The 14061-nt window shown below is 38.2% G+C and overlaps 2 protein-coding genes across 3 annotated transcripts in view; one reads left to right on the forward strand and one right to left on the reverse strand.

Annotated features, from left to right (window-relative positions):
- The window catches only part of LOC110376973 (sodium-independent sulfate anion transporter), a 29782-nt gene extending 24038 nt beyond the window's left edge, over positions 1–5744 (forward strand). For both annotated transcript variants that reach the window (XM_049843566.2, XM_049843568.2), the window contains exons 9-13: positions 1168–1280; positions 1706–1879; positions 2209–2359; positions 2595–2768; positions 3801–5744. In XM_049843566.2, coding sequence (XP_049699523.2) covers positions 1168–1280; positions 1706–1879; positions 2209–2359; positions 2595–2768; positions 3801–3988 — 800 coding nt within the window. In that variant the 3' untranslated portion in view covers positions 3989–5744. The remainder of the gene's footprint in view (positions 1–1167; positions 1281–1705; positions 1880–2208; positions 2360–2594; positions 2769–3800) is intronic.
- Positions 5745–6215: 471 nt separating this feature from the next.
- On the reverse strand, positions 6216–13574 carry LOC110377542 (nucleolin). The gene is made up of 8 exons (XM_021336477.3): positions 13351–13574; positions 12994–13208; positions 11785–11895; positions 11282–11695; positions 7991–8198; positions 7353–7833; positions 7034–7168; positions 6216–6722 (listed from the first exon to the last, which is right to left on the reverse strand). Exons 2-8 carry the CDS (start codon positions 13199–13201, stop codon positions 6612–6614), a joined length of 1668 nt encoding a protein of 555 aa, XP_021192152.3. The 5' UTR covers positions 13202–13208; positions 13351–13574; the 3' UTR covers positions 6216–6611.
- Positions 13575–14061: the final 487 nt, after the last annotated feature.

The raw sequence follows: 14061 nt of genomic DNA on the forward strand, positions 1-14061 counted from the left end.
CGACTTTTTCTTCTCCCTTTGCATTGTATAGATTTACAGATAAACTTTCTTGCATTGTATAATTCTGTGAGCATTATCATCATTATCATTATCATATTGTTATGTAATAAGGCGCGTACGCACGTACGAACACGAACATAGCGAACACAAACACCAGACCCGAACATTTGGTTCGTACGTATGGACGGCATATTCGAACACGAACGCAAACATAGTTCGAGTCGAGTTCGCGAACAACAGTCGTGAACTCTATCTTAGTAGCCATGACGGCGCCGTTGGAAGTGGTCGATTGTGAAGTTATTAAAGCGCTTCGAACACCGTCCATACAGAACACACTACAAGGATCGCCGCGAACATGTTTGACGAACAGAGTGTTCGATGTTCGATAGTGGTACGCACGTGCGAACCAAGTTGTTGCATATCATGTAACGCAACAATTTTGTTCGTACGTGCGTACGCGGCTATAGACTGTTTGTACTGTGACTATATTACTTTTTAAAAAGAGTGTCTATGGAGTTTCTTGCCGGCTCTTCTCCATGAGACCAACTTTTTGGAACCGTGCAACTAATGTGACGTTTCATAGGTGCCTGCAAAGGCCTATGTGAAATAAAAAGATTTTGATTTTGATTTTGAATACATTCATATTAAAGTTGAATAAAACCTAATTGATGTCAGGACAGAACACAAGAATCTATAAAAGACAATACATAAGAATAATCATAAAATCAACAAGCACTTGTACTAGTTTTTAAATTATGTGATTGATGAATATAGATATCTAATATTTGATGATGGTAATTAAAATATTATTATTCTTGAAATATATTTGTAGAGGATACAAGAGCCTAATTAAGTAAAGAATCGTTTCCCACACTTAAGGTTTTATCAATAAACGTTACATCCTTCGTACTGATCGCATATATCAACTTAACAGACACGCACTCACAACGGTTGATAAATCGAACGAAGTTTTGATTATACGAGTATCACAAGTTGTAAAAATATTGACGACCTCGTTGGTGCAATAGTCACCATGCTGAACTGCCAAACTGATGGTGCCGGGTTCGATTCCTGGTACGGTCAACATTTGTGTGATGAGCATTGATGTTGGTTGTGTAGTGTAATATTTATCTATCTTTACATTGTTATAATGATTTATGTTTTCAGGTATATTGGTGCTGTTGGCACTGAGTCTGTTGACTCCGTACTTCTACTTTATTCCCAAAGCGGCGCTGGCGGCCGTCGTGATATGTGCTGTGATATTTATGATAGAATATGAAGTAAGATAATTTTTTATTACTTACACTCTTCCAATTTATGAATTATTTTATTATTTCCAAACAAGGATAGGTTTTATCTGTTTAGTTTCATCATAGTAATTAATGCATAGCAGAAAAAAACGTTCGTTGATTTCCCATCCCTAAACAAAATATTTGTTCCAATAGATTTATCGTATCTTATAACCGAGTGCTGAAATTTCCAGTGATCCTCAAACATTGTTTGCTCAAAAACTCAAATAAGGCACTATCGTTTTGTATGTTTCATGCCAATTTCATACATCAAGGATTGTATCAATTGTCAAAGTCAATTCTATCTTACAAACGAATGAATTTTCACTCAAAATAGAATATCTAGTTACAGCTACATTTTATAACAATGAATCACATTTTTTATCGTGCCTAAACTTAACCTACTTCTTCACCAGGTAGTAAAACCAATGTGGCGGTCTCGTCGAGCGGACCTCCTCCCCGCGTTCGCGACATTCGCTCTATGTCTGTCAGTGGGCGTAGAACTGGGCATCTTAGCCGGGGTAGCTGTTAATGTGATACTACTGTTATACCCCAGTGCTCGGCCCCAGTTGGATGCTGAGATTATTACTGTGAGTTTTTTTTTTAATTGTATGTTGCTTGTCTTTTAAAATTGAGAAAATCATATAGGCAGTTGGGAATTCAGTTTTTATGTAAAATTATTTGAGGCATTGACAGTGGGAGGACGAATTTGAATCGGCTATCACAGGTTAGTTATGCCAAATAATGGTCACCTTTAACTGTTTAAACCCATAGCAGGCAAGCTGAAAATCATTAAAAAACTACAATTGAAGTAAAAAAATACAAAAAAACTGCTTCAAGTAGTTGTCCCTCACAAAACCTTGAAACTGTCGGCAAATTAGAGGTGATACTTATATAACCTGTTGTTGTTATATTTCAGAATGCATCAGGCTTCAGTTACGTTCTAGTAACAGTGGGCAACAGTCTATATTTCCCCGGAGTTGAGTACATCAGACAGTACGTGGAGCGAGCTGCTAAGAAACAAGGCGGCTGCAGCATGCCCGTCGTTATAGACTGCCGATATGTGCTGGGTAAGTTAGTAAAGTTACTCAGATACGTTCTAGTAACGGTTGCTAGAAATTTATACCTATAGGGCGTATAGTATTGCAAGCACGTAAAACCACGACTTGTTTTTAGTCGCTCTGAATATGTGGCGCATAAAAGAATTAAGATGAAAATCTGCTGGTGCGAAAGCGACATTTACAGTAAAAAACTCATAATGATTCTAATTATACTCACTTTACACAAACCTTTCTCACTCAACAGGAGCAGACTTCACAGCAGCTAAAGGCATCTGCGCACTATCAAGTTCGCTGGCATCCCGAGGACAGCCGCTAGTGCTGCTGTCTCCCCGCGCCAGCGTCGCCTCCGTGTTCAGTGGCGCTGGCTCTAATGTCGTCGTCGTGCTGACCAGCGCGGAACTAGACTCCACATTACATAGTACGTAGATGACTTGATGAAGGGGACATTATAGTCTAGAAGTTTGCTAAGTTTTCGAGGACAGCCGCTGGTGCTGTTTGCTACAATACAACGTTGTCGTCGTGCTGACCAGTGCTGAACTAGAATCCACATTACATAGTACGTAGATGACTTGATGAAGGGAACATTATTGTATAGAAGTTTGCTAGTGTCTCGAGTACAGCCGCTGGTGCTACTGGTTCCAACGTCGTCTTCGTACTGAACAGCGCTGAACTAGACTCCACATTACACAGTACGTATGACTTGATGAAGGGGACATTATAGTCTAGAAGTTTGCTAGTGTCTCGAGGACAGTCGCTGGTGCTGCTTGCTCCAACGTGGTCGTCGTGGTGACCAACGCTGAACTAGACTCCACACTACACAGTACGTAGATGACTTGATGAAGGGGACATTATTATCTAGAAGTTCGCTGGCCCCCGCGGAAAGTCGCTGGTGCTGCTTGCTCCAACGTGGTCGTCGTGCTGACCAGTGCTGAACTAGACTCCACATTACATAGTACGTATAACTTGATGAAGAGGACATTATGATCTAGAGCTTATAACAACAACGAAACATTTTTATCAGTTTCGATTTTTTTTCTTTACGAGCCCTTTTCAGCCACTTGGTAGCCTGCAGATTAAGGAAAAATAAACCATAATATAAATAGATATGACATAATTACTATAGGAACATAAGAAAAAAAAATTGTGTTACCACATTTAAAAAATTTATATAGGCAACATTTTATTTTTTATAATTATTTAGTCAGGGAATGCAATCTCATCTAGGACCATTATTTTTCGAGATCAATCCCGAAACATAACAAGATCTCGTACGAGATTGACGAGCTAAAGCAGCACTATACACATCGGTGCATCTATACGTATCGGTATTTTATGTAAGCATGCTGAAATCATCCCAGACTCACCAGGCCACATCATGTAATCTCTATGTCTATGTCTAATTCCTCTACATCGATAAAATAATAATAATAACATTTATTCCTCTTCACAGGTCTTACCGGACAAATCCCCCTACCAATTCTAAACAACAAAGAACACACACCGCCTCCCAAGTACGACTCCCTAAAACAATCCGATGACGACATCACGGAAATCGTCATTACAGAAGAACAAAACAGTGTCCCTTTGTTATGCAAGAACGGGACGAGATCTCATCCGAGCGACGCTAATGATACGTGACGGTAATACGTCGTATTTTAAATAAGATTAGATGTATTTTGACTGAGGTTTTTTTTTTGGTTTAAGGCGGGATTTGTCGTGAAGTAAGCTGCAACGTATGTATGAAAAAATATGTACATTTGAGTCACTACAGAGCAAAAATGTTGCGTTTGTGTACGTGCAAATATGTACACAGAATTGAAAGTGAACTGGCTTGAGGCGCGGCTCATCCCCATATTTTTACAAAGCCGTATGAGGCTAAACTGGCTCAAAGTGCGGCACGCCCAACATTTTTGTACACAACACTAATACTGTAATAGTTTGTACTTTAAATTCAATTTAAATCCATTACAAAAATATATTTCAGCAAAAATCCCTCTATTAAACCAATTAAACTTCAGTATGTAAGTATTAGTGTAGATAGATGTTTCGTACAAGTTCGACAAAGTTACCTTTTTGAATATAGTTCCTAAAGTATGTTTAACCAATAAAAAGTACTTAAAAAGTGATTGGCTAATATGTGCCCTTTCTAAGTATGAATGCTGCCCTAAATGTCAGTTTAGAATATTGACATTTGTTATAAAATAATCAAGCCGTCCGACTTATTAGAATCCTCTTATCGTTCCAAAATATATTTCAGGTTTGCTTTGCTAACCTTACCTACTGTTGTCTATAGTCTACGGCTCTTCCAACTATCCAACTTCATACTTCCAAGATTCCTTTTTAAATTATATTTAACTAGCTTCTGCCAGTGGTTTCACCCTCATCCCGAGAGAACTACATCTCGCAACCAAACAAAACATGGGCTTCCTCAAACAAAAATATTTCTTCCAATTCCACACACTCTTTAGCCTAATATAGTATAGTTAAATGAGTCTGAAATAACATTTGGTCTATATGTATGTGTGTCCTCCCGTAAAGTCTTTCCAAGTAGGTAAGTTATTAATTACTATTGTCGATCTTGTACATGATGATGAATAAATTAGTTTAAGTTTAAAGTAGATAAATTAATTTACTATGTATTTATATATCTAGTGGCGTCCAACGCTATATGTTCAATCTGACTCATGCTCGACCTGTCGAAAGCACTCAAACAATCAACTTTTTTTACAAAGAATGTATATATGATCTGAAATATTGTAATCTTAGAAAACTTTTCGATAGTTCAAGCATCAGTGATTGTCTCTTTCGGCAAGTTTAAATAACATATCAGCATCAAGCATTTTTTACTGCCCTGTTCTCATTATACTGAAAATCCTTTAATATAATTTTGCTGCCAGAAAAGTTGCCCGCAAAGACAAAAATCTGCCAACTATATTTATATTGTACTTTGTAAAGTATGCCCTCCCTATTTAATTATTATTATTTAGTTATAATGGTACTACCGCCTATTTTCACTAACAACTTAAACGTAAGTTTTTCGTAAAACAACTGTTTACTTCAAATATTGAACCTGAAAATTCATAGTAAACATTTGTTTTAAGAAAACTGATTTTTATGCTGTCGGTGAACTTGGGCCTAGGTCTTTTATAATGCAATACTTGTTAAGCCAAGTAGTTAGTGAAAAGTGTGTTTTATACTGCTAATTTTATTATGTAGTTCGGGTAATTTTTGTGTAGTTTTGTGCAGTTTCAGAACGTGGTAAATAAGTAAATATGTATTTTGTCGGCAAAGGTATGTCCTACTTAGATATTATTTAAAACGTTTATTTTATCTTATTGTAATGTTCGAATATTGTCAGCTAATTCTATAAGAAATGGAATTATTTGATTTTGAATTAGTTGTTTTTATTCTATGGTCCGTTCAAAACGTCTCGAAGGCATAAATATAGAAATAGTACCAAAGATAATTGAGTCTATGTACGTGTGCATAGTGATGCGCAATATCGACAAAACCTCCAATGTAATCGAATTATCTATGTTTAATATTAATACAACTTTCTGCAATATCCAGTAATTCTTGCATCTTTTTATGCAAGTGCAAGTGTAAAAGGTATAACATTTTTGGCGAAGCCGTCATTTTCACGTTCAGTAGAAACGCAAAACTCGTGAATATTTATATAAAGAAGACCTTCATTTTTTATTATTATATTGTGCAATCCTTTTAAAGCCTTCATATCCATAAAATAAATGCTTGTTACCAGTGAAGTAATGAAATAATTGATCAATCTGTACACTATTTAAATTACATTTTACAAATGACTGGAATGTTTTATTATGTACTAACAGTGACCTAAAATAAAAATCGATTTATTATTACAAAAGTATTTATTTAAAAAATAAATAATATACATCGAATAAAATTCTCCATATTCTCTATAAATAATCTTAGCACCATTAAGTTACAACGTAGTAAATGCATTGTCTGACTATTTACTAAAAATAATGAGTATCATAAGTCTTACGACTGAAAATATACTCTAAAGCCCATAATATAAAGACGCGAATTAAATTTAAAATATCGTCTATATCAGTCGAACGCAAACCGACAATTCAAAGGCGTGTCTTACAAATAGCTGAACAAAATGTCCTCTAGATCAAAAAAATATTACACTATTGAATTAAAAATACGCGTCTGAGAAGTCGGCTTTTTAAATGCAATTTCTGAACCATCACCTGGACCCCTCTAAATGCTATATTTTGTTTTAAACTCGCTTTGAAGCAGAGAGTAGCGTTTCAGAGACAACGTCGGCTATTCTTCCACTGCGCCTCCAAATGAGCTTCCGAGTACGTTCGTTGTTGCTGTCGACGCGGACCTGTGAAATGGAAGATTGGGTTAGTACATTTCATGTTGAACAGAATCAGCGTTCTAGCTTTAGTCATTTTACAAGTGTATTAATGGCTGTTATGCTATCTAAATGCCCCATTTTCATTATTTTATTACATAGTAGTAATAATCTTTAATAATTTTTAGCCTTTGCTTAATGTCTACTTAAACCAGAAATTATATTATAAAGTACCATAAGTAGTATGCTGGCACAAGAACTACGTCATAAATTGCTAAAGTAAGAAAGGTTGAAGATAGTTTATGATCAAAGAAGGTAAACAAAGGTAATGATGGTATCACCTGTTTAGGCTGAAGTACTTTGATGCTGTGCAATGTGGCGACGCCCTGTGAGTTGATCTTCAGAACTAACTTGCCATTCATCTCAGCTGTGGTCGCTGTTGCTGATCTGATGTCTTTCTTGGCTCCATTATTAACCTGTACCAAGAGAAATTTATGATAAAACACTACAAATATTCAAGCTTAACAAGATTTTTACTAAACTGGCAAACGTTTCTGGAAGAAAAAGTAATAGAAAAACAGATATTTAGAAGTATATGCTAAGAGTGAGACAAAGAAGGCGCTACAGTTAAGCGCATTATGATAATCCATTTACACGTACCTCTTTCTGAACTCTCAGTATTAGCGGTCCAATAGCAAAGTTGCAATTGACAGTGATTTCTGGAGATTTCATTTGGACTGACACATCACCGGTTCTCCTCAAAGAAGACAACCCATACAACGTTCCCTTAGCCCTAGGTTTGCTCTTCGAAGAACTCTTAGTTTTGTTCTTGTTAGTAGCTGGCTTCTTGGTAGTCGTCTTCGTTGGTTTAGGCTTCGGTTTAGTCGTTTTAGTGGGAGGTTTTGTAACTGGCTTGTTAGAAGGCTTAGTGACTGGCTTCCTCACAGGTGTAGGCTTGGCTTTCTCAGAACCTTTGTCTTTAACGGCTCTAGATTCAGCCGCAATAGGCGTCTGTTCACCAACCACTTCGTTGGCCTGAGTCATCTCTTTAATCGTTTCTGGAATTTCCGAGACTGTTTTCTCTTGGGTAGTGTTTGTCTCGCTGCCTCGAGCTGTATTCTTTTTCTTGTTTGAGCTTTTCCTAAAAGAGAAATTGTGTTATGTAAGGATATGTGTCCGGTATTGTATGATTAAGTCAGACAGTGTCTGTTAAGATTTCTACTAGCATATTGCTTTAGTCATTGACTTTCTTTGTTCCAAATTTTACCTATCTAATACGTAAAGCTAAAGTATCTTACCTTTTTGGTTTAGTCTTGTTACTCTTCTTTGGCTTTGAGTTCTTCTTTTTAGCGTCGATGGGCTGTAGTTTGACGCTGACGGGGTCGTAGGATACCCTCAGAATATCGTTCATCTTCTGTAGAATAAAGTCTACGAATCTGTTGTACTTAACGATGTAGATAGCTGGTACACTTGCTGGCTTCTCTGTTGTCTCGTCACTCAGAGCGCCTGTTAAATATTTATGGATGGTATAGGTAACTGTAAGGAGGCTTTAAGTCTTGGTTCCTACCAAATCGTTTTTTAAACGGTTAGTATACCTAGTCGATTTCTGACCTTTTCGAACCTAAGTTGGTAACTTGGTTATCAGCAAAAGTCTTTCAAGCGAATAAGCATAAATTTATAAAAATAACAACAAATAGAAAACAAATACCTATCGGGGCGCATCTACGGTACAACAACAAGCTACGAATAACATTTCTTTGAAAGATGAATAATTCTTTCACACAACGGGTCTGAGAAGCATACTGCAAAAACCATTACTCCGTTACCTATTAATCTATCGCTTTAAAGCAGTGCTCAGTAAATAAAGAATACATATTTATTTCTTAGCAAAAGTAAAACCTTTTTTGTTCCGTATCTCATTTGTTATACTCCAATTATTTTGCAATTATGGCCGGCTACAACACGTATTGCAAAAGGCAAATAAATCGAAGACAGTTAACCAATATTGAGTGTTTCGTGATGGATGCGGTAATTATATAAATTGCTTTGGTATCGTTTAATTGCTATGTGACATGAAACGCAAGGATACATTGACTTGTACTATAAAAAATGTTATAGACGGAACTGATTTAGTTACGTGTCAAAATAAATGAAGACTAAATTATGAGTTATTTTTCATGTCTGTCGTGAATACAGTTCATAACTATTTCCGACTATAAAATGTTTGGTTTTCTAAAGACTATTGTGTTGTAAAACGTCCCAATGTTTATATTCTAAATTGTGTTGTGTTGGTAAATTAATAATTCAATATTTAAAACAGTTTAACTTCCAAAACATTGCAATAGATCGAAGTCTTTATTGAACCATCAACAATAAGTCAACGTTGGAGGATAGCAAGTATCCCCTCCATTTATTTGACTCGGTTCTAGTAATTTCTTTCTATCGTAAATAGTAGCTATTCTAAGATTCTATACTATTGGCTCAGTGTATTTAAATGGAATTGCCTGTAACATTCGTCTAATTTATGAATTAGGTATTTTCAGTATTGCATTGATATGTTGACTGTGTAATGCAAGTGGTTTGTAATATCGGTATAATTTGCCACTCTGTTGCCAAATACAGACTTCTAGCCTCAATGGTAACTAAGTCAATAAGTTTCTCTTTCAACGGTCACGTTTATATTGCTAAATTTAAATAGACCTAAATTATTTGCCTATTACCATGCAAGTACCTACTCAATGTACACTTCGATAATTATAATTCAACTGAATCCTACACCTGATTCTAGCCACGTTACGTTGGCACGCGAGCTAACTGTATCGGTCTCTTGGAGCCCCACTTGAATTCTAATCGTCGTTCACAATTAATACGCCCAGTCAACGGTGGATTTTCTATTTTCCACACGTAAAAGAAACTGCGTGCCGTACCACGCACATTCGAAGAAATCTAATTACGGCATACATTGATACGGCGCGGCCCCGCTTTAGTCGTACTCAATTCTGATATTCGTTTTAGGAGTAAAAGCAACCTAGTCTGTCTTATTGACGCTCCATAATGTAGGCATAAACTTGTAATAACTATATTGTCAGTTATGGTACAGTTACGCAACTTCTAGTAACATCTGTGATGGTTGATCTCAGAGACATTTGACTATATTAAGAAGTGAAAAATCGTTACGCTTAATTTCCGCAGACAGGTACAGAATAACCTGATGTATTCTGAGAACGTACAGGTGAGTCTGTATGTGCGGCGTCAACAAACGAGTTTCAATTAGGTCGCTTATGACTCCTCACGACACTCCCAACATTTCACGACGACAAACATTTAAAAATTTCTCTTTTCGCATCTCATTAGTTTGTTTTCACTGGCCGGACGTACGGCACGCAAATTTCGCGGTTTCGTCATTGAGTGAGAGTAAATATTAAGTTCGATTTACTTTCTATCAGTTGATTTAATATATAATTTGGATATTCGTCAAGGTCAGTCAGGGCGCGGCCGGAGCAAGGTTAAAGAAAGTGTCAAGGTTGTAGAAGAAATCGGGCGGGTTCATCGCTCGAGCTCCGGTTGGGAAAGTAAGCGGGCGGTGGACGCCGGCCTCCTAACACACATCTACCGAACTAGTTCCTTGTCGGGCGACTGCCCGCTGCGCCCGCGCACCCGCGCCTTCACTCGCGGGATTTCTAGATCTCTATCGAAGGCACATCCCCAGTATCAGTTAATGAAATCTTATTCGTGATTTAGACAGAGATGTAAGCGGGCTTCGACAATCGACAGATATGGATTTGACGAAGGGATATTACAAGGAGATAGGATGTTTGTGCGTTATAATACATACATAAATCGGTCAAAAGGCTAGTTATTTATATCTATATTTTAATTTCTACATACAATACTGCTACGTAAATGTACTATGGAAATAAAATGGGAGATAGAGTACGTAAATAATGCGTATGATTAGAACATAACTCTACTGCATACTGTTACAGATGGATCAGGGTAGGAGGAGTATAAATAGCTGAAGCTGACTAGTATACATTTTTTATTATAACAATAAAAATTAAATTAATATAACTAGATAATGTCACCCAAGTAGTTGACACCGAGATAGAATAAGCAACTAGTTTTCTGACCGATGTACGACAAAATTGAATTATGACGCACAAATCGTCGTGGAAGGTATGATAAAAAATTTCACACATAAATTAGAACAACAGATTTATTTCAAATAATTTGCCACGAGACCAGTGTGACATGATCTAGACATTAATTTAACTTTAACTTTCTCGGTACCATACTTACACTTTCACACATCAAACACACTCACTTAATAAATAAAATAAATAGCAATAAATAAATAGTCAATAAATAGCTAAGCTAAAGGAGAGGACCGTGGAGGTCTCGTCAGGTGGATGAAGGGCGTGGCTCGCCCGGGATCACGCCGCCTACTCACTATCTGAACTTTTTGTGTTCAGGGGCGACTGCCGCGGCGGATGTCGCTTTGGTTTTCTTTACTTTACCCAGATGGTTGGCTTTTTTCCCGGTCTTTTTCGCATACGCCGCGACGCTCGCCTTCAGCTTTTTGGACTCACGTGCGTTCTTAGAGACGTTCCTGCCAAGTGCGTCCGTGATGTCATCATCGTCATCGTCATCGTCGTCTTCAGCCTCGTCATCGTCATCATCATCATCATCGTCATCCTCGGCGACGGTGTCGATGCCGATGTCATCATCGTCATCATCATCCTCTTCGTTCTCAGGTTCGGCGGCTACTTCAGCGCTAGTGGTAGGAGTCTCCACCTCGGCGCTAGCGGGCTCCTTCTGGGCGATGGCGCCCTCTTCACCCTCCACAGCTTCGGCTTCACCCTCAGCCGCCTCTTCACTGGCGGCTGCTACCTCCTCGACTGATGACGCAGCAGCTACAGGTGCGGCGGGGGCGGCCGCGACTGTGTCGGCGGCTGCGACGACCGGCTGTACAGCCGCAGGCTCGTCATCGTCATCATCTTCTTCTGTGGAATGGTAATTTTGTTGTTATGTTTTGCTCGTTATTTTCGCGTCTGATCAATTAATATCGTTATTTCACATCATGCATCCTTACCTCCTCCTAAGATGTCATCGAAGAACCTTTCCAGGTAGTCATCGTCTTCATCATCGTCAGATTCTTCATCGTCGTCATCATCGTCGTCATCGTCATCATCATCATCGTCACCTGCGAAAAAAAATGTTATGATTAGAAGGTTGCGACAAAACGCAAAGGTGCTAAAATGAAATATAACGTTACTTTCAGTACCGTACACTTGTCTACTTCATTTATATTAACACTTATCGCGCATTGAGTTCGTTTCAATAGATACGTGTTATTAGCACGAGTGGCGATACCGAAGCACAAATGAACTGTTAAACAAACAGATAATGAGAGACGCGCGCCACCGTCTCGCGGTGCGTGACGTCCAGAGCGAGGCTTTCGTAGCGAGAAAGCAGGGGAGCGTCAATTTCTCTGATTGAGTCTTTCTGTTTGAATTAATTAACGATTGAGAGCGTCTGTCACGCTGCTCGACTCACATTCCGCGTTGGCCCCGCCACGTCCTGATTCTAAGGAATTTTTATCGATGTATCGTAACACTTTTACCGTTGTGTACATTGATGATTTAGCATTGTAAACTGATGGCCCAAAAGGGCAAAGACTTACAGTGTTTCAGTTAATTTGTGCTAACGTTGACATAAAAAGTGTTGGTTTAGAAATATTTTATGAATCAATAGAAGAGGTATAATTTCACCGGTAATTTACTACAAAATCTGAATACTGCATCATGTAAATAGTGACTAGACATCAAAAGAATCGATTAAAATCAAATTACTGCCATAATCGGAATATTTATTGAAGAGGTAGTTGAATTAAGTCGTAAATTATAAATGTAAATTGCTTCAAAGTGTTCAGCTATGCTTGAATCGTTTAACGAGATATTACCATGCTATTTGTGGAACAATTATGCAGGTGTTTTGTAAAACGCAGTAAATTGCCTATCAATGATTAACCGTCTAAGCTCGAGTGCTCTTGCTAATGCAGCATTATCGCTGTCAGCGTATATCTCACTAAATGTATTTATCGGTTATACCGTTACAGCACTTGCTCACTTGAACGGTAAAATATTATCAAGCAGATACTCTCAATGTTTTTGCTTGTAGTCTGGTACGAACTTTGTAGAGATGAAACTTTTGAAAGAAATCAACTTATCTCCTAATTTCTTCAATTGGTCACACTACTAATTGCTATCAATTTGTAGTTGATTGTATGTATTGTACTTACCTCCCAAATCATCGAGGTCAACATCCTCATCATCGTCGTCATCGTCGTCGTCGTCATCATCGTCATCAGCAGCTGCTGCGGGCGCCGCGGGGGCTGCGGCTGCGGCCTGCCTGCTCACCTCCTTGTCCTCCTCCGGCCGGGCAATAGGGCTCCCGCATACCGACAACACTAGGCAGCACAAAGCCGCTAACAAGAACAACGACCTCATCTCGTATCTGAAACAAACACAACCTTTAATTACATCACCGGGAGCATCGCGACCGCGACAGTGCCGACCTGCCACCAGCCCACTGTAGCTATCACGATATCACAACACTGTCACCATCACAATCACATGCACTGTCCTTGACACTTCACCTTTTGTTGAACTGTCACTGATGAGTCCGTGTGGGCTCTAGCGGAAGAGTTCCGCCCGCGTCCTTCTGTGCCGGTGTTTGGGACGCTATGGCCGAGCGTGGCGAGCGGAAACGATATAGCGGCGGCGTCTTCACTGCGCACTCTTTTATAGAGTTACGTCACACACGCATGGAAGGAAAGTAGTGATGGTAGCTGACGGGGACACAGATCAACCAGCACGCAGACGCACTCCTATTTATACCTGTTGTCTGGCGTGCCAACATTATGAACTTATTGAGTATTTTCCTTTTGTGTCACAACTATCTGTAATTAAATATGATTAATACCCAATAAATAACCCTTTAGTTACTTCATTCAATGCTTCTAGAAGATCGTAGAAATAATCTCAAGGATTTGAACTGGTACAGTTCAAAGAATTAAATTCTACTACTAAGAATTAAAACAGGCTTATAAAGCTCATTTGGTTATTGCGTAAAGTTAGCTTTAATTTATAGCTACTAATTCTTCTCATAACATTCTACGAATTCTTCTAACATATTCATTCAAAAAACTAAATTTTGCAACACTATAAGAAATCATTCCAGCTTAACATGTTTTGCATATTGCAAAATACAAACATTAGCCGCTCGAGCTTTCACTTATTCATAAAGGAATTTGAAGGAAAAACAATATTTACGATCAGCGTACACATGTGTTTATAATTAGCGGTTA

Source organism: Helicoverpa armigera, chromosome 2, assembly GCF_030705265.1.
Source record: "Helicoverpa armigera isolate CAAS_96S chromosome 2, ASM3070526v1, whole genome shotgun sequence".
NCBI lineage: Eukaryota > Metazoa > Arthropoda > Insecta > Lepidoptera > Noctuidae > Helicoverpa > Helicoverpa armigera.

Coding starts and splice junctions, on each gene's coding strand:
- LOC110377542 (XM_021336477.3), bottom strand. CDS start 13,201: ATGAGGTCGTTGTTCTTGTTAGCGGCTTTGTGCTGCCTAGTGTTGTCG. Junction 11,896..12,993: donor TGACCTCGATGATTTGGGAG/GTAAGTACAATA, acceptor TTTTTTTCGCAG/GTGACGATGATGATGATGAC. Junction 6,723..7,033: donor AAGTACTTCAGCCTAAACAG/GTGATACCATCA, acceptor TCCATTTCACAG/GTCCGCGTCGACAGCAACAA.